This window comes from Sturnira hondurensis, unplaced genomic scaffold (genome assembly GCF_014824575.4).
Source record: "Sturnira hondurensis isolate 20B ecotype Veracruz unplaced genomic scaffold, ASM1482457v3 Scaffold0006437, whole genome shotgun sequence".
Taxonomy (NCBI): domain Eukaryota; kingdom Metazoa; phylum Chordata; class Mammalia; order Chiroptera; family Phyllostomidae; genus Sturnira; species Sturnira hondurensis.
Window position 1 is genome coordinate 3032986 of NW_028079068.1, and position 23722 is coordinate 3056707.

The following is a 23722-nucleotide window of genomic DNA, read 5'->3' on the forward strand; positions in this document are numbered from 1 at the left end:
TCAATTTTATCTCAAAAAAGGAAAGAGCAGATGGGAGCAAGTGCCGCTATTTTTTTTTTTAAAGGATGCTGGAGAAGCTGGAACAAGAGTCAATCGAATTGCTAAGTCCTCAAAAACAAGAGGGAGCGGGGCAAGCTCTTGATTCAGGGTGCAGAAAAGGAACTGGGCTAGTGAGAGAAGCCTGGTACACACTGAACAGCAGAAGCATATACGAAACCAAGGAGGCTGAAAAAATGCACGATTAGGGATTGTGACATCATCGGGGTGCAGAGAAATTTAATTAAGCATTCAGGCTACCAATGATCATATTTTTTATTTTAAGAAGGAAAGACTTTGTGGCTCAAAATAACATTCATTTGTCCCCTTTTGTTCTCGTGGGTCGGGAATCTGGGTGGGGTCTCTCCCAAGGCTGCAGGGACCGGAAGGATCCACTGGGGAGAACCTGCTCACATATTCACGCGTGTTTATTAGCAGGAAGCAGGCGCTCCTGGGTTGTTGGACTCGGGGCTTCAGTTTCTCGCTGGCTGGTGGCTGGACATCTTGCTTAGTTCCTTGCTATGTGGGCCTCCCCACTGGGCGGCTCCCAGCACAGCGGCCTGCTTCTCCCAGAGCAAGCGAGCAAGCAATGGAGGAAGACAGAACAAACAATTCAGGAGTGTCACTGCGCAGAAACCTTATTTTCTTTAATTTGCCCTGTTATTTTGATTTTTTTCCCTTTGACTCAAATTGGCCTCCTCTAGTGCCTGGCTCAGCCCCCTCACTCTCCCTCACTTCAGCATTAAGCCCTCAGGACAGTGAGGCCCTGGTCAGCATCCAGTAGTCATAGGAATAAGCCTCAGTTCTGCTGACCACAGAGAAAGGGTTTTAGTCAAATTGGGGGTGATACCTAGGCCTCAGTAGTGTGTCAGCTCCAGAAGGACCCCACCAACTGCATCCTTGAGGAAGCGGATGAAGCCACACCGTGGCTGACCTCAGGACCAGACGCTGTGATCAACCACCTAACTCCTACCCTGGCGCTCACCAATCAGAAGAGACCCCGCCCCCGACCATGAACCTAACTTTCCATAGTTGCCCTGACTAATGATTTTCCTCCTCTATACCCCACCCCCTAGAAGCCATCTGGGAGCCAAGCCTTTGAACACGAGCTACCTGTGACTCCGGGCATGGTGCCACCTCCTTAATAAATCCTCACTTTCTTGGCTGCAAATTCTTGTTTGTGTCTTATTGAGCTTTAATGCGTGCAAGCAAATGGACCCCTTCAGGCCAGTAATGGAGGCCGAATGGCTTTTGACAGCCCATCACTTGTGCTGTTAGGAGGGAGTCACAGGCCCAGCCCACCCTCGAGGTGTCTCACAGGCACAAACACCAGGAGGCGGGCTCTTTGGTGCCAACGACGCAGAAGCTGCCTATCACATGTGGCAGATAAGCAAGGGCTGACTCTCAAAAGCCGAAGTGTTTGGCAGATACATATTTGTGTTCCAGTACAAAGGAGGGTGTACATGTTTCTCACCTCACTCGCTTGTGTTGAGTGTTATGCTACAAAGAGAAAGAGAAAAATACTGTACAAGGAAGATGCATGAGGAAAAAGTAGAATTTCCACTTACCCATGAAAGACCCAGGAGAGAGGACCAGACAAATGAGATAGTTTTCATAATACACTGTTGCTTAAAAACAAGGTTCTTATAGACTTGACTGACCCCAACTACCAATATATATATATACACTTGCCTATATATATATATATATATATATATATATATATATACACACACACTTGCCAAAGGGACAAAGTAATTCCTAATACCTGAATGTGCCATTGTAGGGAACTTTGACAGGCAGTTGGCAAAAGCTCCTTTACATTTCAAATGACTTTGTTTTCTTAAAAGGAGTGTAAAATGAGGAAGAAAATCACAACGTTGGAGGAAACACTTTAGAATAGGCTCTTTCCTAATCTTGGCAGGACCGGTGGTCTGGCTCCAGCCTGTCTCTCAAGCCTCCTTTGCCGTCACTCACTGGCCAGCACATCACGCGGCAGGCACGCTGGTCCCCCTGTCCGTCCACAGACAGAACACCAGTTCAGGCTCCTCCCCAATCCTCATTTCATTCAGCGCCCCGTTCAAACGGAACTTCCCTGACTGCTATCTAAAATAGCATAAACCTGCCCCTTGCTCTTACCTGGCTTTCATTTTTCTTCATAGAAGTTACCACTTTCCTAAATTATGTTATGCCTTTATTGAAAAATCTGTTTATTGTCTGACTCCTCCACTGAGATAAAAAAGCTCTGTGAATTCAAGGTCTTGTGAGCTCACTAGGGTCTGGAAAAGCAAGCCATTGGCTCTTGACAATAGCATCTTTTTGAATGAGTGAAAGTAAAAATAAGTAAAAGTAAAGTGAAGCCCATAAAATACAGGTCAGCAGCAAATGCTGCATAATAAAAAGGGCGAAAATTGTGAAGAAGAGGCAATTAGCACAGTTGCTAGCACTGTGCTAATACAAATTCAAGCGAAATGGGGAATTTTTGTATTTTTGTATAATACGTAATTCATTTTTAAAAAATCCTGAAAGACTCCAATGAGTTAATGTGCTGGAAAATAGTTACGACAATATACAAATCTGGTCGCACAGCGACTCCCTCTTCCTCCAGATGCGCCTGCTAATTTCTGGGGAGTCTCTGCGAGGGCACTGAGCTCACCCTCCCTTCTTTATAAAAATGTATTCTTGTCGTTATTCGATTGGCTGTCCTTCCGAGGCACCCCATTTTCATTGGTTTCCACACCAGGCCATCACTCCCGAACTCAAGCACTCTATTGGTCCGCTACCGCAGACAGCGGCGGCGGCCGGAGGTCGGGCTGGAGGAGTTCCCCGATGACGTTAGAGTCACCTCCCGCCCACATTCCAAAGCCTGGGCCTAGACATCCCGCGGCCCCTGACTTTGGGGGCGGGACGGGAGGACAGAAAGACTTGTGATTGGGTGAAGCGGGCGAAGTGCGTATCCGATTGGTCACTGCCCTGGAGGGAGGTGGAGTCATAGGTGGGTCTTGGAGTCGTAGGTGGGTCCTGGAACCGAGCTGAGAGGCTCTCTGGGGAGTCTCAAAGTTTGTGTCTGCAGCAGTAGTGGAAAGTGGGCTTAACGAAAAGGCGTTTTCTTGGGATGAGAGCTGTTCTCTTATCTTCTTTTTGGATACACACTCTGCTTTAACCCTTTCAGCCTTAGCCCGATTCCTCGACAGCCTGTCTCGTCCGGAGATTTTCAGATCTCCGAGGATACCGGACGGGAAGCCCTTGGCAGTTCTCTCTCGGGCAGGGGAGCGAACTTTTTCCTTCCTAAGTGCATAAGCTACACGCACACACACACGCGCGCGCGCGCACACACGCGCGGAGCCGGATCTCGCCCTCCAAGGCGGTTCTGCACGCTCCCCTCCTGTGCTCAGCATCCTCGGCCCGTCGCGCCTCGGACCACCATGGAGGTGCCCGAGAGCGGGGAGCAGAGCGTCCTGCAGTGGGACCGCAAGCTGAGCGAGCTGTCAGAGCCTGGGGACACCGAGGCTCTCATGTATCACACGGTGAGGACACGGCGGTGGGGCGGACGGGGCGGCTTGATAGGGGGAGTGCTGTCATCCGAGGAACAGCTGGGGAAAGGGAACTGGGATGGAAGTGTCTGGGAAGCGGCATGCCCAGAATGAAGAGGTCTGGGGAGAGGCGTGGTTCTGCGATCCGAATAAAGGTGGGCAGCTGGCCCCTTTTAACTCACAGTACTAGTTATGACAATGTTTTGCTTTAGACATTTTTACTTTTGTCACCAAGGCTTTGTCACCTCTGCATTTTCATTTCCTATTGCTACCAGGATGTTAAAGTGGGAGAAGGGTAAGGTATTTTGAGAATAATATGCCTCTATTTTAGTTAGATTTTTGTGGGAACGTTTTTAAGACCTGAACAAAATAAAGTGCCACTTTCTTTCCTTCCCGGTCGTATTCTCTCTTTTCCTTTACTTTCTTATTAATATTTCAACAAGAACACCCGTGTGTGTGTGTGTGTGTGTGTGTGTGTGTGTATAAGGCCCCATCGAATGAGGAGGAAAATTGCTTTATTTGGCTCCTTTGACTGTACGGCAGAGAAATCTGCTTCTTCCCTCGGAAGAGGGAGGATCAGCAGAGGAGTCTGGAAAATCTGAGGCAGCTGAGGCATATTTCAGAAAGTCCATGGAGAAGATGGGGCAGCTCACCAGTTCCCTGCTCAGTCTAGTGTCTCAGAGATCCCTTTGGGGATTAAGCTGGCACAGAGCAAGGACATTGCTTTGAAAGTTTTCAATTTCAATTTTTTGGTATTACAGAGGCAAAATGAAATTTTATTTTCAGCACTGATTAATGACTGTGAAATCTTTTGTTACTTTTTAAAATAAATGCATATAGGGGTGTGTGTATGTGAGAGAGAGGTGGCGGGGGGGGGGAGAGAGAGAGAGAGAGAGAGGGAGGGAGGGAGAGAGGACAACACTAATGAGAAAAGGAGAGGCTTGGCTGTTCCCCCTTCATGATTCTTTTAATGGGGTCAGTGCCAGGATATTTGAAACTTTTGCAAAATGGCCTGCAGGCTCCACCTCTTTGGCCTTTGCCTCTGCCTGACGTTATTTTGGGAAAAGGGACGAGGGCCTCCCTGTGATTCCCACCAAAGCATTTGTGGTGGCTGAGAATGGTTTGTTTAAAAAACGCAGAGTGCAAGGGCTGAGAGGGAATGGTAGTTCATGCTGAGGCACAAGCCAGATGTGTGGTGTGAGCTGCCAGGCTCTGCTCCGTGAGTCCAGCCCGCAGACCGCATGGGCCCAGCTTGGATGGAGGGCCCAGACGTGCTTCCTGTCGTCAGTGCGGAACTTAGAGCATGCTGGCCCTCAGAGATCTTCTGATAATCGGATGCACCAGATGTTTCTCCTGACATGGACTGCACTTAAACCATTTGGGGAGGACAGCTCTTCCCTTTTGTTCTTAAGTACACTGAGGGGCGTCTCATCTGGCAGCTCTGATGTCACAGCTTGGGGGTTGTCACTGAACTGGTAGGATGAAGTGTACACAGGTGTCCCCATTTCCTTTCTTGGGCTCTGGGGCTTGCACAGGTGAGATGACAGGCCAGGGTTGGAGATGGTGCCTGTGACTGTGACATTCATTCCAGGCAGAACAGCTCGGACTAGCTCTCACACCTTCCTGCATTGTTGTAGGAACAGGAAGGGCTCTAACCTTCCTCTTGGTACGAAGGGCTCGGTTTTTCTGCGTCATTGTAGCGAAGCAGTGATGTGTGATCATTTTTCTTCTGATTCTATTTTTTCAAAATGACTTTATGTTCTCCACTTAGGGACACGTTTCTCTTCTGCAGATTTCGCTCGTAGAAAACACCACTCATGATCATCTCAAGTCGTTGCCAGCAAATTGCGTATATGAATTAGCGTTGAAAGAGGTATTGGGTTTAGCAGCATAGACGCTTGGATTATATTCCTTCTAAATTAAAAGGAGTTTGGCAGAGATTTGAAAGTAGATAACCTCCCCATCTGTTTCTTAAACTCTGTTGGGTATCCAGTTGCGGAGCTGGTTATTATTGCCCTTTGTCCATAATGTGGAGTGGATTGACGTCCAGGTAGAAAAAAGATAGCCTGATTAGGCATTCATTCAAAGATCTGTTTGTTCTTTTGATTAATAGTTATTGAATGCCCGCTGTGTGCCAACCACTGTTCTACACAGTTGTGATACATGAGTGAATGAAAGCAGGCAAAAATTCTTGACCTTAAGAAGCTTACATTCTAGTGTGTGTGTGTGTGTGTGTGTGTGCGCGCGCGCTCGTGCAGGGGAAGATAAACAAGTGACCCACCTAAAATAGTATGTTGGACAATGTAAGTGCTATTGAAAAATAAAAGTAAAACAAGGTGAGGAAGATGGAGGAAGGGCAAAATATGCCTTTGAGTTGAGTGATGAGAAGAAGCCTCGGAGAGGAAGTGGATGTGAACACAGGCTTGAAGGAGGGGAGAATGTCGGCAGGGCAGGATGAAAAGCCAGAGCGAAGGCCGTAGGGTAGGAATGGGTCTGTCACGGTATTCTCTGTTTTGGACTCCCCTCATTTCAATCAATTATTTTCCTTGTGAGTATGGGTAACTTCTGGGGCACAGTGCCTGTGTTCGGAATGACCTCGTAAAACTTTCCCTGTTCAGCGGATTGGGCATTGTGTAAAGACAGAAGAGCCTGCAGGGAGGGTAAGGCACAGAGGTCAATTAGGAAAGTGGTAAGATACGATGACAGCTACCGTCTATTGAGTATGTATTATATGAAAGGGAGGGCTGGCTTCATGAGTTGCCCCCTGGGCAGCCCACAGGCCTTGGTCCGATGCTGATCTCCTGTCACCATCTTGCCATCCTTAGTGGCTTCCGGACATGGGGCTCCAACTTTCCATTTTGCGCGGAGTCCCATGGATCATGCAGTTGGTCCTCCTGAAAGGCATTGTACTTAGTGCTTCTCAAAAATTATACCACCGAACCCTCTTAATGACCCAATGAAAGAGTCATTTCTATTATTTTTATTCTACAGTTAAGAAAATTGAGGCTTAACGAGCTTAAGCAACTTGGTGAAAGGTCCCACAGCTAATTATTGGCAGAGCCAGAATTTAAATGCAAGGCTGCCTGCCTTCAAAGCCCAGGCTCTTGCTCATTCTGTGTGAATGAAACATCCAGAGTTAATTAAACAGCAAGAACAGAGTCTGAGGATGGGAGACGATGACTGGGCCGTTAGAACCCGCTGAGCCCGAAGGCAGCTAATGTTTAACTGAGGGTGACAGTCACCAAGCCTTCCTAGCGTGATCACTCTATTTGCTCAGCGTGGGGACTTAGTTACCCCATGCAGGATTGCTAATGCCCTGTTTCAGCAAATTGTCACCTACGTGATTTTAAAAGCATAGAAGATGTAACTTGCCTGAGGTAGGGATTTTAAGGTCTCTCAGGGGCCTTCTGGGAGCCATCAGGAGCAATGATTTTCTCATTTCTTTAGTTTCGAAGAAGACTTCTTGGTCCAGAAGGACATAGGCTCAAAGTCTACGAAATAATGAAACACCGAAGACTGTGGATATGGACTTGCCTGTTAGATCCTGGGTAATTAGAGCTTTGGGCTTCCTCTGGAAGCTTAAAAAATAGTTTCTATAGAGATGATCAAATACAATTTTAAGTGAGGACTTTTGTTATGAAAGTGAGTTGGGGGTCTAGAAGTCAGGAGAGGGAGGAGTTATTTATGCTCTATCCCTTGGTACTATTTGGGTTTTTACCTCCTGGATGTATTTAGAAAATGAAAAATGACAATTTAAAGACACTGCATAAGACTGGACTAGAGGTAACTTCAGCCTGAGTTTCCTCGAGGGGACAGGGGAATCCGCTGTGCCATTAACGCTCTCAACACCCCTTCCAGTGGATGGAGACCTTGGGTGACGAGTAGCGGGCCTGGTTGGTGGGGCGGGACCTTCTGGGGCCGAGGATTAACCCTGGGTTTGTGTATGATAAACTCTGCGATTTCGGTAATTTTCTTATTTATTTTATTTTACTTTTGGTAACTTCCTTATGTCTTAGTTTAGCAATCTGGAAAATGGGAATTTTGTCCATTATGACATTGATTTTATTTTATTTTTTAAAGCATGCTATAGGAACACCCAAACCCAGGTCTTTGCAGAGATAACGACAGTCCGGCTTCTTTTAAGTACAAAATTCCTATAAATCCAGTTCTTTCTAAAAGGATTTAGTGGTCATGCTACTTAACTTTTGCATCCAGTTGGATCTGCAAGGGAAATGACTGATCCCTGCCAGTGATAGGTGGGGCGTTACGGGGATGTCCAACCTGCCTGGTGCCCGGATGTGAAGGCCATCTGGCTTCCACGTCCGTCACTGATGGCCAGAATGGAGGTGGCTAATCTCCCAGGCTGGCGGTTTCCCGTTCCTCCCGCCTGGCCCAGAGACCGACAGGGCTCCCGTGGGGCACTGAGGCTTGTGGTTTGTTATTTGTCTCCTGTCGCTGGCCCGCCACCAGGTTCTGGGGGGAACCTGGGTCCCTGTGGCTTGAGAATATCACTCCCTCTGGTCACCTCACCTCCACAAACTGAGTAAAAGGAATGATTTCCAGGAGGAGGCAAAGCTGGGAAGTAAGTATGGTTTGTGTGCAAGGCCCTCACTTCACCTAGTTTCCCCTGCACCCTTTTCTTGTTTCCCTTATTTCTTGGGACCGCCCCCTCCTCCCCCAGTGCTCACTGTAACAATGTTCTCTTCCCAGCTTTCCTCTCAGCAAAGAGTTGATAAGTTTCCACTCTTTGACAATAATTACTTCAGGTCAAAAGGATGAATCTCTACATGGAGAATTGAAGGTAATAGTCGGGTAAAAGGGGAGCCCTTACTACCCCTCTACCATCCCATGTGTGTGGCCGTTATTCCGGAAGTAACCTTGCACACGTGTTGCTTGCTAATCTATGATCGAAAGGATTTTTATTGGCTCGGTGAAAAAAATCTTGGACCTGTTCTACTGTTGTCTCTGAAATTGTTCTCATGGTGTTCTCATGAGTTGGGTGAAGGAGGACTTGGGCACAGCCCTGAAAGATGAGAGTGATAATACTCAGTGTGAAGTTGCTGGTGCAGGAGAACCAAGGCAGTGCACCTAGATTAATAATTGAACTATAGTACAATGCTTGCAGCTGCAAGTAACTGAAAACCGATCCGGGTTGCCTATTTGATAAGTAAAGGATTATGTGATGTTGCAAGGGGCCTAGAAGTATAGCTACTTGTTTGGCTGATTCAGCAGCTCTCTGGTGTTATCATCATGCCCCCAGATTCCATCCGTCTATATGCAGATTTCATCTTTAGGTTGGTGCAACCCGAAGGCTACTCAGAGCCATAGGAGTGACCCGTGTTGGATTCAAAATGACGATACCCAGAGGAAGAGAGAGGGGTTGCATCTTCCTCATGTTCTTTCCTAGGATGGAAGAGACTTTTCAGAAGCCCACCAGCCGATTTCTCTTTGAGCTTCATTGGCGAGGATTGGATCACATGGCCATTTGTAAATCAGTGGCTGGAAAGGGATTTATACGATTGGCCTAGATTAGTCACCTGGGGAGGGAGGAGCTATTGAAGGCTCAATCAGAGTGACTGTTCATAATGACTGTTAGTAAAATAGTCTGGGTTGGTAGGCCTTTCCCTAACTAAAAGGTGTGTTTGTTCAACGAATGGCTGTTTTTATCATGAAGATGGGCCAGCAAATAGAAAATGGTTTAAAACCCAGGATCAGCCTTGGGAGCAAAAGATTAAACCAAAGACTGTACCACTTGCAAAGCTCCGAGAATATTACTGTGCTAATAGTGCCCAATGAAGGAAGACGGTAGAGATGGCAACAGTCTCTGAAATGCATGCAAGGGTTACCATGGAGAGAGTGCTGCTGTGTCCCAACTCACTAACTAGGAAATCTAGAACTAACGATAGTATCTGAACGCTCGGCATCAGGGTCCACTATCAGGGCTGAAGGTAACTAGCTGGGACCGTGCTCACGCTCACCGTGCAGGACAAGGATGCCTTGTTCTGTTCAAGCTTCACACGGGCTCGCATCAGCAGAACGCCATTTTTCAAAGGAGCTGTTCTTCCAGTTGTGTGTGGCTATTCAAATATTGATACGGGTGGGCCTCTTTGCAGGTCGAAGCACCTGCCTCAGGCATGGTTTTGACCTGTCTGCTGAGCATCTTGGGAAGCCAGCCTGGGCCTTGGCTGGGCCGTTGGTGGGGCACAGGGCCAAGGACTTCAGGGTGCCCGTGAATGACTTTATGAAGGAGGGAGTAGGGTCCACATGCCCTACCTCTGTAGAGTTAGAACTGAAAAGAATTGATGAGACCCAAGGTCTTTGTGTTGACCTTGAGCCCATTTCTCCATCTCTTTGCTCATCACGTGTTCTCGGGCTCTTTCAAGTGAAGTTCCAAGTGACCTCAGGTTTTCCCTGAATGGCATTGTCAAGGTTAGCCATGAGGTACACAGGAGGATTATCTACAGAGGATCTGAAACCCAGAGCAGTAAACAGTTTGCCCAGCAGGAACACAAGCTCTTCTAGGACAGGAGACATGACTTTGTCTTTGCTGTATCCCACAGTGCTGGACCAAGCACAGAGATGCGTGGTCACTGCTTGGTGCACTTTCGGTAGAGTGAGGCCGTCTTGGAGAATGGATAAGCTCAGTGGCCTTTTTTATTAATACAGTTTTTACACTCTGCATTCTTTTTTTAAAGATTGAATTCATTTATTTTTAGAGAGAGGGGAAGGGAAGGATAGATAGAGAGAGAGAGAAACGTTGATTGGTGGTCTCTCGCATGCTCCCTGACTGGGACTGAACCCTCAACCCAGGTACATGCCCTGACCGGGTATTGAACCGGCAACCTTGCACTTTACGAGACTGCCTAACCGAGCCACACCAGTCAGGGCTACACTCTGCATTCTTGTGAATGCTTCTTGCAAATCTGAAATTTTAGTATAAAGCGATTTGGGGCATTCCATGTCAGTATCTTTCCTGGTTTGGCTGAGAGAACAAGGTGGGGAAGGAGGGCTTGTGTAACAGTCCCAGGTCTTCACTAGGAGCAGAGTTGAAGGCAGCACTGTGGAACGGCTGGGCTTTCGAGCCAGGCAGACTTCGTATGCGGGGCCCTGGTTCTCCGGTGAGCTTGCGTGAATGACCTCACCCCTTTGGGTCTCAGTGTCTTCGCATGGCCCTGCTTGGATCATAGTAGACATGCTTTCCTACCCTGTCTGCTAAGTCCAGTGTCTTCTCTCTGGGTCCGCAGGAGCCTGACCTCATCGGGAACATGGGCTTATAATTATTCTCTCTCGTGTATCTTCATTTCCTCTCGGCCCCAGCTCCTGCCCTCTGCGCTAAACACAGGTCTCTGCCTTGAACACGTGTTTGCCAGATGCTATTACTCATCCTTGCTCATTTTTTTCTCTCTTGTTTACCGCCAGCTTTGCTCCAACCAGTGGTCAATAGCTCCCGCCTTCATTTCCTCACTTTCTACTGACTCCTGTGTTTTCTGGTTCCTTCTGCTGCTACAGGCCTTCCAGCTTCTCCCTAACTGCTAAATCCAGTCATTCTTCTGCCCTTGCCTGCTGGGCCTCATGGGAATGTTTGGCGATGCTGACCACCAGGTTCTCTTGCAGCTCGTTCTTGTAACTCGCTCTGGTGGATTTAGTTTCTTCTCCTTACTACCTGTTAAAATGTGAGCGTTTGTTGCTTGGCCATCTGTTCTCCCTGAATGCTCCCCTGGGCTCCTCTACCAGCTTCAGTACAGATGGTTTCAGATCTTTATATGCGTTATTTGTTGTTGCTTGATGGACAGTGGGAGATCTTCGGAGTATGACCCAGAATTCTTCCAGGGCCTCATTAGCTGCAGAACAGCTCCTGCAGGGTAACCCTTGGAATGTCACAATGCCGTTTCACAGACAAAGAGCTATGGTGCACTTTGATCCCCCTTATCACTGCACCCCGTGTATCTCAGGGGATGTGTAATGACTCAGCCGTCCTGGAGACCCGTGAGAAGCTCACGGGGTCGTGACTGGGACACAGCGGTTTCCAGAGTCCATAGCATTCACCAGATAAAGGTTGTGTTTTTTGTCTGGGCTCATGCTTCTTCTTCGGCTGGGGAAACCTGTTGAGCCGTTCTCCACGTCTGATGTTTTCCTAGGACTCTGGAAGGTCAGTGTGAAAGTCAGAGGTAACTTCCTAGCTCATGTGCCATATGTTCTTCTGCTGTGTTAGTTAACTGCTGTCGGGCTCAGTTCCGATCCCCTCCCGTCGGATTCTTTGCCTTTGAATCGCTCTATTCTGGAGTAATTTATTTATCTAAAGTTTACTGGTGTGACTTTCAATTTTTGTTTTTAAGAATTGAGATGGGCCCTGGCTGGTGTAGCTCAGTGGATTGAGCGCGGGCCTGCGAACCACACAATCACAGTTCGATTCCCGGTCAGGGCACATGCCTGGGTTGCAGGCCAGTTCCCAGCAGGGGACTCACAAGAGGCAACCATACATTGATGTTTCTCTCCCTCTCTCCTTCCCTTTCCCTCTAAAGATAAATAAAATCTTAAAAAAAAAAGAATTGAGATGGGTTACCACTCTGAGCCACCCAAATGTCTATGCCTGCTTCTTCTTACTGGCTCCTGGGAGAGATTTTTTTTTTTTTTTTTTTTTGAGGCTGAAGCGTCTGGATGTGTGAGCTCTTTCTAGTACAAAGTTAGTTCCCGTCCTTGGTCTCAGAGTGTGCACCTATAAAATGTCATGTTTGTTTATGCTCCCCAGTCCCAGAGGTCCCCTTCCACTCCACATTTCCTTGCTGAGGGTCCTGCTCCTGCCCTGGAAAGCCTCTTTAAGGAAAAAAAAAATTGGCAACTTAAAACAAAATTCAGTGCATTGCCTCTTTCACTGGGGCAACTCAGTTAATCTGCAGGTGTAGTTTTGCATTTTTTGTAGCTTCTGTTTCCTGACTTGAAACCTTGCTTCAGTAAAACCCAGACAAAATAAAGAATGGAAAAACAGAGAGGCACAGAGGTAGGAAACGTATTTTTAACATCAGGGAAAAAAAAAATCCCTCTTCAGACTTCTTGGCAAATAAGAGAAGTCTGGGGGGGAAGAAAGGTCTGCAAACAGTTTCCTAGTTGTCTGAGTGGAAAATCCTGGTTTTTAACGTTTCATATCTTGGAAATGTCTGAATAATTTTTGTTTAAAGGGAAATTCCTTTTGGCTGAGAAAGAGCCAGCAGGATTCAAACTGATAAGGCAATGTTTTCAGAAAACTTGGAGGAAACCGGGCTTTGTGAGGAAGGCGCTTCTCACTGGCCAATTGTGTGCAACTGAAATTTCAGTCCATGTTTACGGATCACAGAGTTTTAAAGCTTCAGTTTTTAGTGACTCCTTCCTTCTTCTCGCTTCCTCTCTGGGCATCCTGGGGGAACGTCTCTCACAGCTGGTCTTTCCTCCCAGTTTGAGAAACTCCATGAACTGCTTTGCTAAACCTGCACATGTTCAAGGCAGGAGGATGTGCGATCTTGACCTTGTGGCTCTCCCGGTGGAGCGGGCAGGAAGTTTGCGTAAATAAGTCATTCAATGCCAGTCATTAAATACCTGGTGTACATTTCCCATTAAAGCTGTATTCAAAGTATTTCTGGAGCACAGAGAGTGGAGTAACAATTCTGAAGGAGACTGAGGGTTGGGGAACACTTCACAAAGGAAGGGATATTTGCAGTGGGTCCTGAAGTATACATAGGAGCTCTCCAGCAGATGGGAACAGCAGATGCTGAGTAGGAATGTGTAAAACATCTTGGTTGATTCTGGAAATCCCAAGGAATTTTATGGAGTTAGAGAGCAGGGTGCTCTGTGGGGAGTGCTGGAAGATGGGACAAGATCGTAAAGGTTTGCTTGTTTTGTTAACCATGCGGATATCCTTTGGTGGGCAGTAGGGCGGAAGGCTTTTAACGAGAGAGAGGGTTAGCAGAAGAAATGCGTTTTATTTTATTAAGATTTTATTTATTCATTTTTAGAGGGGAAGAGAAGGAAAAAGGGAGAGAAATATCAGTGTGTGGTTGCCTCTGACGTGCCCCGCACTGGGGACCTGGCCCACAACCCAGACATGTGCCCTGACAGGGAATCGAACCGGCAATCCTTTGGTTTGCAGTTTGCACTCAATCCCCTGAGCCCTAGCATCCAGGGCTAAGAAACGCATTTTAGAAAAGAAGCCCTAATGCTTATAAAGGAGGGATTGGAGGGGAGAATTAATGGCGACAAGATAATCTGCTGGCCCTTTCATCTGTTTGCGCTCCCCACCAGACAGTAGGGAGCGCAAAACACAAGATAGGGGTAAGGGCTCGACTTGGGGACTTGGTGACCCAGCGGGATGACAGAGGGACCTGGGAGACTTCCTGTTCTCTGACTTGGTAACAGCTGATTTGGAGGAGGAATGAGTTTGGTGGGGAAGACTGTGAGTTCAGTTCTGGACATGGTAATTACGATGTGTTCATGAAGCTTTCGGATACGTAACGGACGTGGAAGCGTGGGTCTGGAGTTCTGGAGGAAGGTCTTGACAGGGGGGCGTGTGGATTTGGGCGCTACGAGCCTAGTGGAGGATAAGTGAAGCTAACATCTCATGTCAGAGGGTCCTGGGAGGTCACGCTGAGAGTGAGCAGCGTGACCGAAAGGCTAGAGTTGGAGCCCTGGGGACACTTGAAGGGTTAGCAGGGGAAGAAGAGTCTGCAGATGGAGCTCCGAAAGGAACAGCAGGGAAATGTGGAGAAAATGCAGGGCAGCCCTACCGCAGAATCCAAAAGCCGGAGAGGTACAGCTGCAGAGCGGTCAAGATCAAGGGCTGGGTGTGCTCCCCGGCTGACCACTAAGCACGCCAAACCCTGTGTGTGCGCACATGTGCAGGTCAGTACCTGCATCTCGGCCACAGAGGCCTCCCTGTGGTCAGCGCCTGTGGGCGAGCTATGCGCACTGTGCCTAGGCCACGGAGACCTCGCTTCCAGGCGAGAGTAGGAACTGCAGAAGGTCGGGGGCTAAGGAACAGGCCCTGTGGGAACGCGTGCCACGCTGCCTGTCCCGCTCATTTTCTCCTGTTCCAGATTAACACTGGCCCTTCAAATTGCCCGTGGAATGCTGGTGCCTGTGCCATTTTAGGAGGGTCCTCTCTTCATCCTTCTCTCCAGGCTGAGTCCGTGTGTCTCTGCTGCCCTTCTGATCGGCGAGGAGGACTTTGTGCGTGTGCCCCTCTGTGCACGTGCCCTTTACGGTTTGCAGGCTTCGGGGTGTGCAAAAGAACGGTCTCTGGACTCACACCTATCAAAGAGTGTTGGGATGTTCCAAATGGCTCTACTGTGTGAGCCTTGCCCTCTCCGTGTGTCCTCATGGCTCTTTCCACTGGGAAAGCATCAGTCACCAAACATGAGTTCAGTCACAGAGACGTCAACAGTATTCAAATGGCAGAAAAACAGGGGGAAAAAACTCCCTACTCCCCCCTGTTTTTCTAAGGCACGAGGAGGGCAGGTGAGGACACATAGTTTTGTAATAAGGACGCGAGTTGGAGGGCGTTCCAGTGGAGGCAACGTTCAAAGGAACGGTGCAGCTTCCAAGAAAGCAGGGCCTGGCCTGTGGACCTACAAAGGGGCCTCTGTCCGGACGCCCTGCAGCCCTCCCTGCCGCGTGCTGGGGGCTGGCTTCACCTTTGCTGTCTGCTGCCTCGTATCTCGGGTGTTGCTTCTATCTCAGGTTTGCTGTCACTCAGGGAGGTCAGGGTCACGCACAGAAAGGGCAGCTCTGCTGCCAGGACCGGATGGATACAAGGGTCTAGGAAAGAGCCGGTGGAGAGTAATGGGGACTCTGCTTCCTGATGCCCAGGGGGAAGCAGCTTCGCTCGCCCCCAGTTCGGCTGTAGTGTTGGTTTTCTGGACCGCTTGGCTGGCCGGAGAATCAGCTTGTTTTTTTTTGACCACATTATTTCAGTAACAAAATGCCTTGTGAGGTTGAAGCACCTAGGTTACAAAGTTAAAAAAAAAACACATAGACTTCGTTATTTTATTTAGAACGGTGTTAGGTTTGCGGCGAAATTGAGCAGCACATACAGAGTTCCCATGCACCCCTCGTTCTCTGCCCACCAGGCGCAGCCTCCTCCGCCATCAGTGTGCGGCTCTTAGGGGCTTTGCGGTTGTGGGTGCGTAAGCCAGGTTTGCCTGGGGCAGCTTTTGATTTTAACTTTGCTTTTTAAAATTAGGCACAGGCAAGCTTCCTTTTGGAGTCCACCAAGAAGCCAAATTGGCCCACAAAAGCCTTAAACAAACATGTATGTGAATGTGTGTGTGTGTGTGTGTGTATAGGATGCTTTTATTTTCTTTTAACGAAAACTTACTTAAAACGATTTAGGAGCAGGCCTACAGATTTCAGGAGAATACAATTAAAAAGTTGAAATCACCTACCTCCCCACCCCCAGCTTCTTCCTTTTCGTTTACAAGTGGCTTGGGCACTGGACACCATCCTTTGGAAAGGAGTGGGGTCGAATGAGGAAACACCCTGTTTGTTATAAGCCCAGCTTCGTACTTCGAAGCTGGGAGTTTTCACTTCCTACCCTCAGATGGTATTCGTTTCCTCCGCACAGCCAGAAGTTGTTTTTCTGGTTCTGCTCTGGATTTGCGAGTCTTCTTCCCAGGGCTCTCCCACTGCCTTGACCTACATTTGGGAACAGCTGGAAAGCCTTGGGCCGGGGGCTGAGGAGCGCGAGGAGGCCACAACCAAACCCAGATGGGGACACACCTGCCAGCCTCGGGCTCCAGGACATCGTGTTCTAACTGAAATCCCCCCACCCCCCCCACCCCTGTGACCGTGGCAACCTATGCATTTTCGTGTGGGATGAGGAAGAGAAACAGAAAAGTAGCAGAGAGAAAACCACTTGTTTTCCAGCTGTGTTTACACAGTAGAGTCACGAGGTGGGCCCAAGCCATGTTTGCTTCTCATTCAGAGACAGACGGACGGATAGGAGGACACTGGAATTAAGCCTGGCCCAGCTGAGAGGTCGGCTGGTTGAATGGATTGGACAGGAGGAGTTTTTAGCTTTCTGATTCTGACCCTTCCTATTTCTGGGGTGGGGTTCTGAGTGTCCCGTGATCTGCGGATGGCTCACCCACTGGGGGAGAGCGTTGCTCAGAAAGGCAGGCGTTGTCGAATCAGCATGAACTCCGTAGCCCTCATGACCACTGACAATGATTTGTTCCTCGCGTCCCCAGCCCTGTGGCACTCTTAGACAGTGGGGGACATCTGCCTGTTGCACTGACGTCACGGAAGAGGCTGAGCACAGCCCGGTGCTCTGTCGGCTCCAGCCTCCAGTGGGAGCCCGCCAAAGGCTCCTTCACTGGGAAGCTTCCAGGACAGTGCCCAGCACATCAGACGTATGCAGTAAAATATTTGCTGCATGAGTGAGTGAATGAATGACGCTGGGTTGACAGTAGGGTTCTGGCCCTCACTGCTCTGGGTATGTTTCTGAGACTGTTTCACGAGGCTGAGAGAGGACAAGTGACATGAGGTAAGTAAAGTGTCTGCCTTCATGCTGGGCCCATGGCCACCACTCAGCAGACATTAGGTCATTGCCCTCCATGTTTCTACTCCAGTAATTTCAGGGAAGCATGGGAAGAAAACCCTCGCTGAATTCTAAACTGCAAGAAAAAAAAACCCAATGAGCCCTGGCTGGATTGACTCAATTGGTTGGGCATCGTTTTGCAAACCTAACAGTTGCCGGTTCGATTCCCACCTCCGGGCACATGCCCGTGTTGTGGGTTCAGTCCCCGGCTGGGGCTTGTGTAAGAGGCAGCCAGTCAGTGTTTCTCACATCGATGTTTCTCTCCCTCTCTTTCTCCCTCCCTTCCCTTCTCTCTAGAATCAATAAAAGAAAAAAAAAGGGCGGAATAAAGGCTCTGCAATGTGACCTAATTGTTTTTTTAATTAATTATCCCTGGTTTTATTGGGATGTAATTGACATATAACACAGATGTACAAGGTAATGATTCAATATTTGTGCACATTGCAAACCGATCACCACAGTAAGTCAAGTTAATCTCCATGGCCTCACAGTTACATTTTTTTCCCCTAATGATGAGAAGTTTTAAGACCTACTGTCTTAGAAACTTCCATATATGCAGCATAGCATTGTTAACCGTGGTCCTTGTGTCATACATTTCATCTCAGGCTGATTTATCTCGTAATGGGGAGTTTGCACCTTCTGACCCCGCCAACGTGGCCTAATTGTGGCCAGACATTTAAGGGGGGGGGAAGCCCTAAAAGTTTCCTTAGTTCCTACCTGAATCTTTTCAGGTTTGAGGCCTGGTACTGATTTGCATGACCAAATTTGCACTTCAGTCTTTCAGCCACCTGCTTCTGCAGAACCGATATTCTCTGTGGGTTTTCGGGGGGTGGGTTGGTGGCAGGTGTTCGCATTCTTCAAGTCACAGGAGGGTGGGCGAGAGAGGGGCCAGCCCATTCCCCGACACTGTCGTCCCTGGAAATAACCCTGTATGACTGGATGTTGAGATCATTTACAGTGTTTTTCTAATATAAACAGCATTTCTGGAGCCGATTGGGATAGGAATCCCTCAACACAAGGGGTGTGGGGAAGGAACCGTGAGTGTGGCCTGAACCAGCCACCGTGGGGCCCTACGCACAGCGTGGGGGACAGGCCTGAAGGGCTCTCATCTGCTGTGACTCTGCCTGTCCCCTGGGCTTTCCCAGCAGGGCAGCTTTGAGTGCTATTGGTAAGCTGCAGCAAAAGGCATTTAACCCACAGCACCCTCTCCTTCTGACCCGAGGCCTGAACTAGCTTCCGCTTTTGACCTTCCAGGATAGCTGATGTAAGCGGCATTCAGCGACAGCACCTCCCGAGTCTGCTTTCTTGGGAAGCAGGGTTCTGAGTTGTTCTTCTCCGCCTTCCTTCTACCCAGACCAACCAGCCTGCTATCTATAGAAGCTCCATGGAGATTCTGGTGTGAGAACGGAACCCCTTGCATATTGCCTTGTTATTATTTTGGCAGTTTCAGCAGGGGTTTGAGAGGGCGCTGTGTTCAAATCTCCATTCCACCTGCCATTCCCCTCCCCGCCCCCAAAGTTGTGCTTTTTAAAAAATGTACGATTTTTTAAATTTTTAGATAGAGGGGAAAGGAAGGGGAGAGGAAGGGGAAAGAGAAGGGGAGCAACATCAATGTGTGGTTGCCTCTCTTATGCCCCCTCCTGGGGGCCTGGCCTGCAACCCAGGTGTGTGTCCTGACAGAGAATCAAACCAGCAGCCTGTACTCAATCCACTGTGCTACACCAGCCAGGGCTACATTTTTACTTTAAACAATAAAAACACCATTGCTGACAATGGGGTTGAGTGCCGAAGGGAGAGATCCTTAGCCACAGAGGCTAATGAGCTTGAATGTGACCTGGAACGACCGCCCTGCTACAAGACAGCTGGCAACTGGGGGGCCTGGTTAGCCCTTCATTGGCTTTTCATGAAACGCAGACGACTTTTCATAAAGTTTGTTCTACGGTATCTGCCAACCAAAACAAAAATATCCTGGTAGGTAGACTTTTTTTTCAGCGCCCTTTTGAGACACTATTGCCTGAGCCAAATATGCTTTTAGAAAAAAAATCGAAACAAAACCAGGAACAAAAGTTTCAAGCTTGCAAGTGTATATGGCACTTGACCTCAAAATACAGCAATGGAAACATGGGAGGGTCACCTTGTCTTGTGAACCAAGAGGTCCTGAACTTGGCCTCCTAGACTGGCATAGGGGTCGAACAGTGCCACCGGGGCCCTCGGTTGTCCCACCTTTTCATTCTGGCATCTTCAGAGGGAGACCTTTGTCCTCACAGACTTTACCGCATGATTGCAAGATGACTGCTTCACCTCCGTGTAATGTCAGACTTCTTACTACCCAGACAGTGGGAGGGCAAAGCAGAGGGGGGTGGTACCTCTATTAGAAAAGCCAGCCCTGGCTGGTGTGGCTCAGTGGAGTGAGTGCCGGCCTGTGAACCAAAGGGTCGCCGGTTCGATTCCCAGTCTAGGGCACATGCCTGGGTTGCAGGCCAGGTCCCCAGTAGGGGATGCGCGAGAGGCAGCCACGCATAGATCTTTCTCTCCCTCTCACCCTCCCTTCCCCTCTCTAAAAAATAAAATAGAAAAGCCAAGGCTTGCTCTTAGGTCCTGGTCTTTGGTTTCAGCGGTCAACCCTCACCACAAGAGAGGCCAGGGAGGCAGGTGGATGGATACCTTGCCTCCCTCAACAAGACCGGCATGTGAGAGAGAGAGAGGAGGGAGGGTGAGCAGTGGAGTGGCCAGGCAGCAGTTTCTGCCATGTTACAAAATAACATTTTCCCAAACTTACGGGGTCATAGGTCAGGTAGGGACCTTTGAGATGGCCGAGCACAACCCTGTTAAGACACAGATAAGGGGACTATTTATTCCCTTCTACGCTTGTGCACTATGCCAAGCCCCATCCTGGGCTGGGCCGATCACCATCCCTTGAAGTGTAAACTGTGCCTGGAATGTGAGTGGGCTCTGAAGAAGCCCCTTTCATCGGAGGGGGGGGCCATTGCAGGGACACAGGTGCTGTGTATGTGGGAATCAAAAGGTCTGATTATGCTTTCTCAGGAAAAGCAGCCGGCCAACAATGATTACTGGGCCGCCTCGCAGTTCAGAACCTGGAATCCAGCCTCCTGGAATGATCACAAAAGCCATACAAGGAAGACGGCCCTGCCCCGCAGGAGCCAAGCCTCACAGGGCTGCCAGGACAACCGCATGTGTGAGACAAAGCCGAGGCGCATGCTTACAGTGAAGAAAGTCCACGGCAGACCTGGGAGCCGGGCGTGGAGGGACGGGCTCTGGGCAGGGATTTGTGAAGGTCTATTATCTGGTGGAGAGCAACGGTGTTTAAAAACACGGGTTTGGGAGCAAGCCACTTTGCCCGGTTGGAGCCGTTTAATAACACTGTGCTGAAACCTGCTGTGTTTTCTTTAGAAGACCAGCCTTGAGTCAGCCGTGTTTGTGGGCTCCTGGCTGTGTGCGGCGGGGGGATTAAGTGAGCTGGAGTTACTGGAACACGCCCGGAAGCCCACGAGCTCTGCACCAGCTTTCCCCTCGAACTTTCCATCTCAGCCCTGTTTGTCCCAGGGCTGCCTGGGGCCCTGGCATTCTGTTCCCACCCTCGCTTCTCGATCCATGTGAGATTCTCCTCGGTGCTGAGCCTGTGTGCCTGCTAGCCCTCTGGAGGGCATTCTCTGTCCCTGCCTCCGGGCCGTGCGATGGAAGAGGGGTGTCTCAGAGGCCCTTATGCCCCCCGGTGGACCAGGTTGGGGGAGTTGGCATGTGTCTTAGTCTGCTTGGGCTGTACCCACAGTGTATTGTAAATTCGGTCACCTAAACCCAGATGTCCAAGATCGAGGTGTGGCAAACTGGGTTCCTGGTCAGAGCTCCCTTCAGGCTGTTTTCTTGCTGTGCCCTCACATGGTGGAGAGAGAGAGACTGTTGAGAGTGCAAGTGAGCTCTGGTCTCTCCTCCTCTTCCATTAAGGGCACTAATCCCATCACGAAGGCCCCACCCTCCTCATGACCTCATCTCACCCTAATTACCTCCCAAACCTCCGCTGTTTACAGACCATCACAGTAGGGGTCAGGGTGTTGACAAATGAATTTTGGGTTACACAACTCAGTCCGTGTTGCTGGGTGTTCCCTAGAGTTTCATGAGGCTGTCGTGGGACAAGGGGTGGTGACCAGGGCAGTGTGCCTTCTGCTGGGAGAGACCTCTGGGACTGGAAAGCCTGTAGATTGGTGGCTCTGAAGCTGGGCCCACGGATGCATGGATCCGAGAACCCCCTCCCTGAAATGCTCCCCAGGATATTAACGTGCAGGCACATGTGCATTGTCATGACATTTTCAAAAGGTTTTCACGGCCCCCAAGTTGCTAAGTGGAGGCTGAGAGGTAGCAGGCCTGTGCACAGAGGTCACTGTACATGGATGGGAACCCCCACGGGGCGGGGGGGGGGGCGTTCCAGGGAGGCCCTGCACCTCCCTGCCACCAGGCGCTAATTAGACCCTGACCACAGGCAGGCGAGCTCACCACCCCTGAGCCAAAGGGAGTGCTTCTGCTGGTTGCCACACTGTTTGTCCCTTAAACCTAGCCCTTTGTCTTTGTTTTTTGGGGGGAACAACCCCTTTTTTTGAGGAATGCATAAAAAATGAGTGGCCAACATCATAAGCCAAGAAAGAAAAAAAGGGGGGCTTGTTAGAGACATTTCACAGTGTTCTTAAGATTCTGAGTCAAAGTAGACAGAAGGTGAGGCCGTCCTTCCTGGTTGGTAATGCAGGGCTCTGGCCCATGAGTTCGCTCACGGCACCCAGGGCTCACGCGAAGTCTTGGCCCGATTATTTCTGGTCCTCCTTGTGGAAGAGCGTCCTGCCTTCCGCTGTGAATTTTATTTGACCTTACAGGTTTCCTTAAGCCCTTTAGATTAGTTTTGAAACCTAGTGAACATAAATTTTAAAAACACCTACTCCTAGAATCTGCTCTTGGCCTCGAGCTGGGCTGCTCCTGACCTGGCCACAGTCCCCGAAGGACCCTAGAGGCTTGTGCCTGGGTTCTGTGTGCCCTTTCCCACCTGGCTTCCTTCTTCTTGTCTCCTTCCCTTCCCTCCTATTCTCTCTGTCCTCTCACTCTCCTTCCTTCTTCTGTCACCTAGACCTTTCCCCTCTGACTGCTCCCTAACAATGCCACTGTTCATAGGGCTCACTCAGCCCCGACAGTGTGCGACCCGAACTCAGGGTTTGGAATCTCTTCTGAGGTTCTCCTGCCTCGTCACAAGGACCTGTGGTCCCCAGCTGATGACGGCATCTTGGAGGGTGTCTCATGTGTGGTGTGCCTTGCTCAGTCAGGGTGTTTGTGGGGACTGGACACTGCAGAATTTACTTTTCAAAGGTAGAGAGTAGCTGGTCACCGAGGGGCATTTACAGACTGAAGACTTGTAGCCCATTGTTCTACCATTCTAGTCTGCCCGAGCAAACCCAACATGCCTTCGAGGGGCTGGTCTGCTGGTTGGGAAATTCTGGATCTTGGTTTGCTGCTTACAGGTGTCAGTGATGCTTGGGGTAAGCCCTGGGCACCAGCAACCCTTCCCGTCCTCTTTCTCTAGTAGTGTTGTTCAGGCTTAGGGGTGTGGCTCACCAGTCTATTTAAAAAATATTTTTAATTGATTGATTTTAGAGACAGAAGGGGGAGGGAGGAGAGAGCAAGAGAAACAATGATTTATTGTTCCCCTTATTTATGCATTCACTGGTTGCTTCTTGCATTTGCCCTGACCCGGGATTGAACCTGCAACTTTGGCGTATACAGGTGACACTCTAACCAACCGAGTTACCCGGCCAGAGCTAGTCTGAGACCTTCTTACCCGGGTGTCTGGTCACCTCCTTGGCTGACCTTACCCTTGAATTGCTTTGGGCCTGATGACCCCCCTGGAATTTGGAGGCATCCACCGTGACCATCCCCAATGCCCAGAGCAATGGGTCTCTTTATCCTGACTGCCCATTATAATTACCTGGGAGCACAAGAAATTTTGCCACCTGGGCCCCAGCCCAAGAGGTTCTGATCTAACTGGTTCTGGGATGAGGGCTGGACAGCAGGAATTTTTAAAAGCTTCCCTAGTGATGCTAGAACGAAAGCATCACTGGATTGGAGCCTTGGTGCTGGAAGTGTGGTCCACGGGCTGGCAGTAGGAACATGGCCTGTTCCAGACTGTCTGAGTAGTAATCTGAGGATCCACAGCTCCATGCGCATTTGAGAAGCGCTGGCTGGTTGTCCTGGTGCCTGTCCTGTGGGGCTGTTTGTGCCCATCCCTGCCACACCTCACCAGCTGGTGATACCAGGTTCTGCTAGAAGGAGCCCGGGAAACTGACTTAGCCTGTGAACCTTTCTTGAGGGCTAGGTCTACATCTGATAAGGTTCCCTGCTCCCTCCCACTCCTGACTAATCGCTTCAATACCCGTCCACTCGGAAATCCCAGCAGGTTTCAGCACCAGGGAAGCAGGGACCTGGGCAACAATCCCTTCCTGGAAGCAGTGGTGCAGCTGACGACCTGTGCTTTGGGTATCTTGGCCTCATGGCCTGACCTCGAGGTTCTTTGCCTGGTCAGTCTGGCAGTTTGCCC

The 23722-nt window shown here is 49.5% G+C and overlaps 1 protein-coding gene across 1 annotated transcript in view; it reads left to right on the forward strand.

Annotated features, from left to right (window-relative positions):
* The first annotated feature begins 3055 nt into the window (after nucleotides 1-3055).
* CREB3L2 (cAMP responsive element binding protein 3 like 2) overlaps nucleotides 3056-23722 on the forward strand; it is a 110120-nt gene continuing 89453 nt past the window's right edge. The window contains exon 1 of the mRNA XM_037049122.1: nucleotides 3056-3563. Within this exon, the coding sequence (XP_036905017.1) occupies nucleotides 3462-3563 (102 nt within the window). The 5' untranslated portion in view covers nucleotides 3056-3461. The remainder of the gene's footprint in view (nucleotides 3564-23722) is intronic.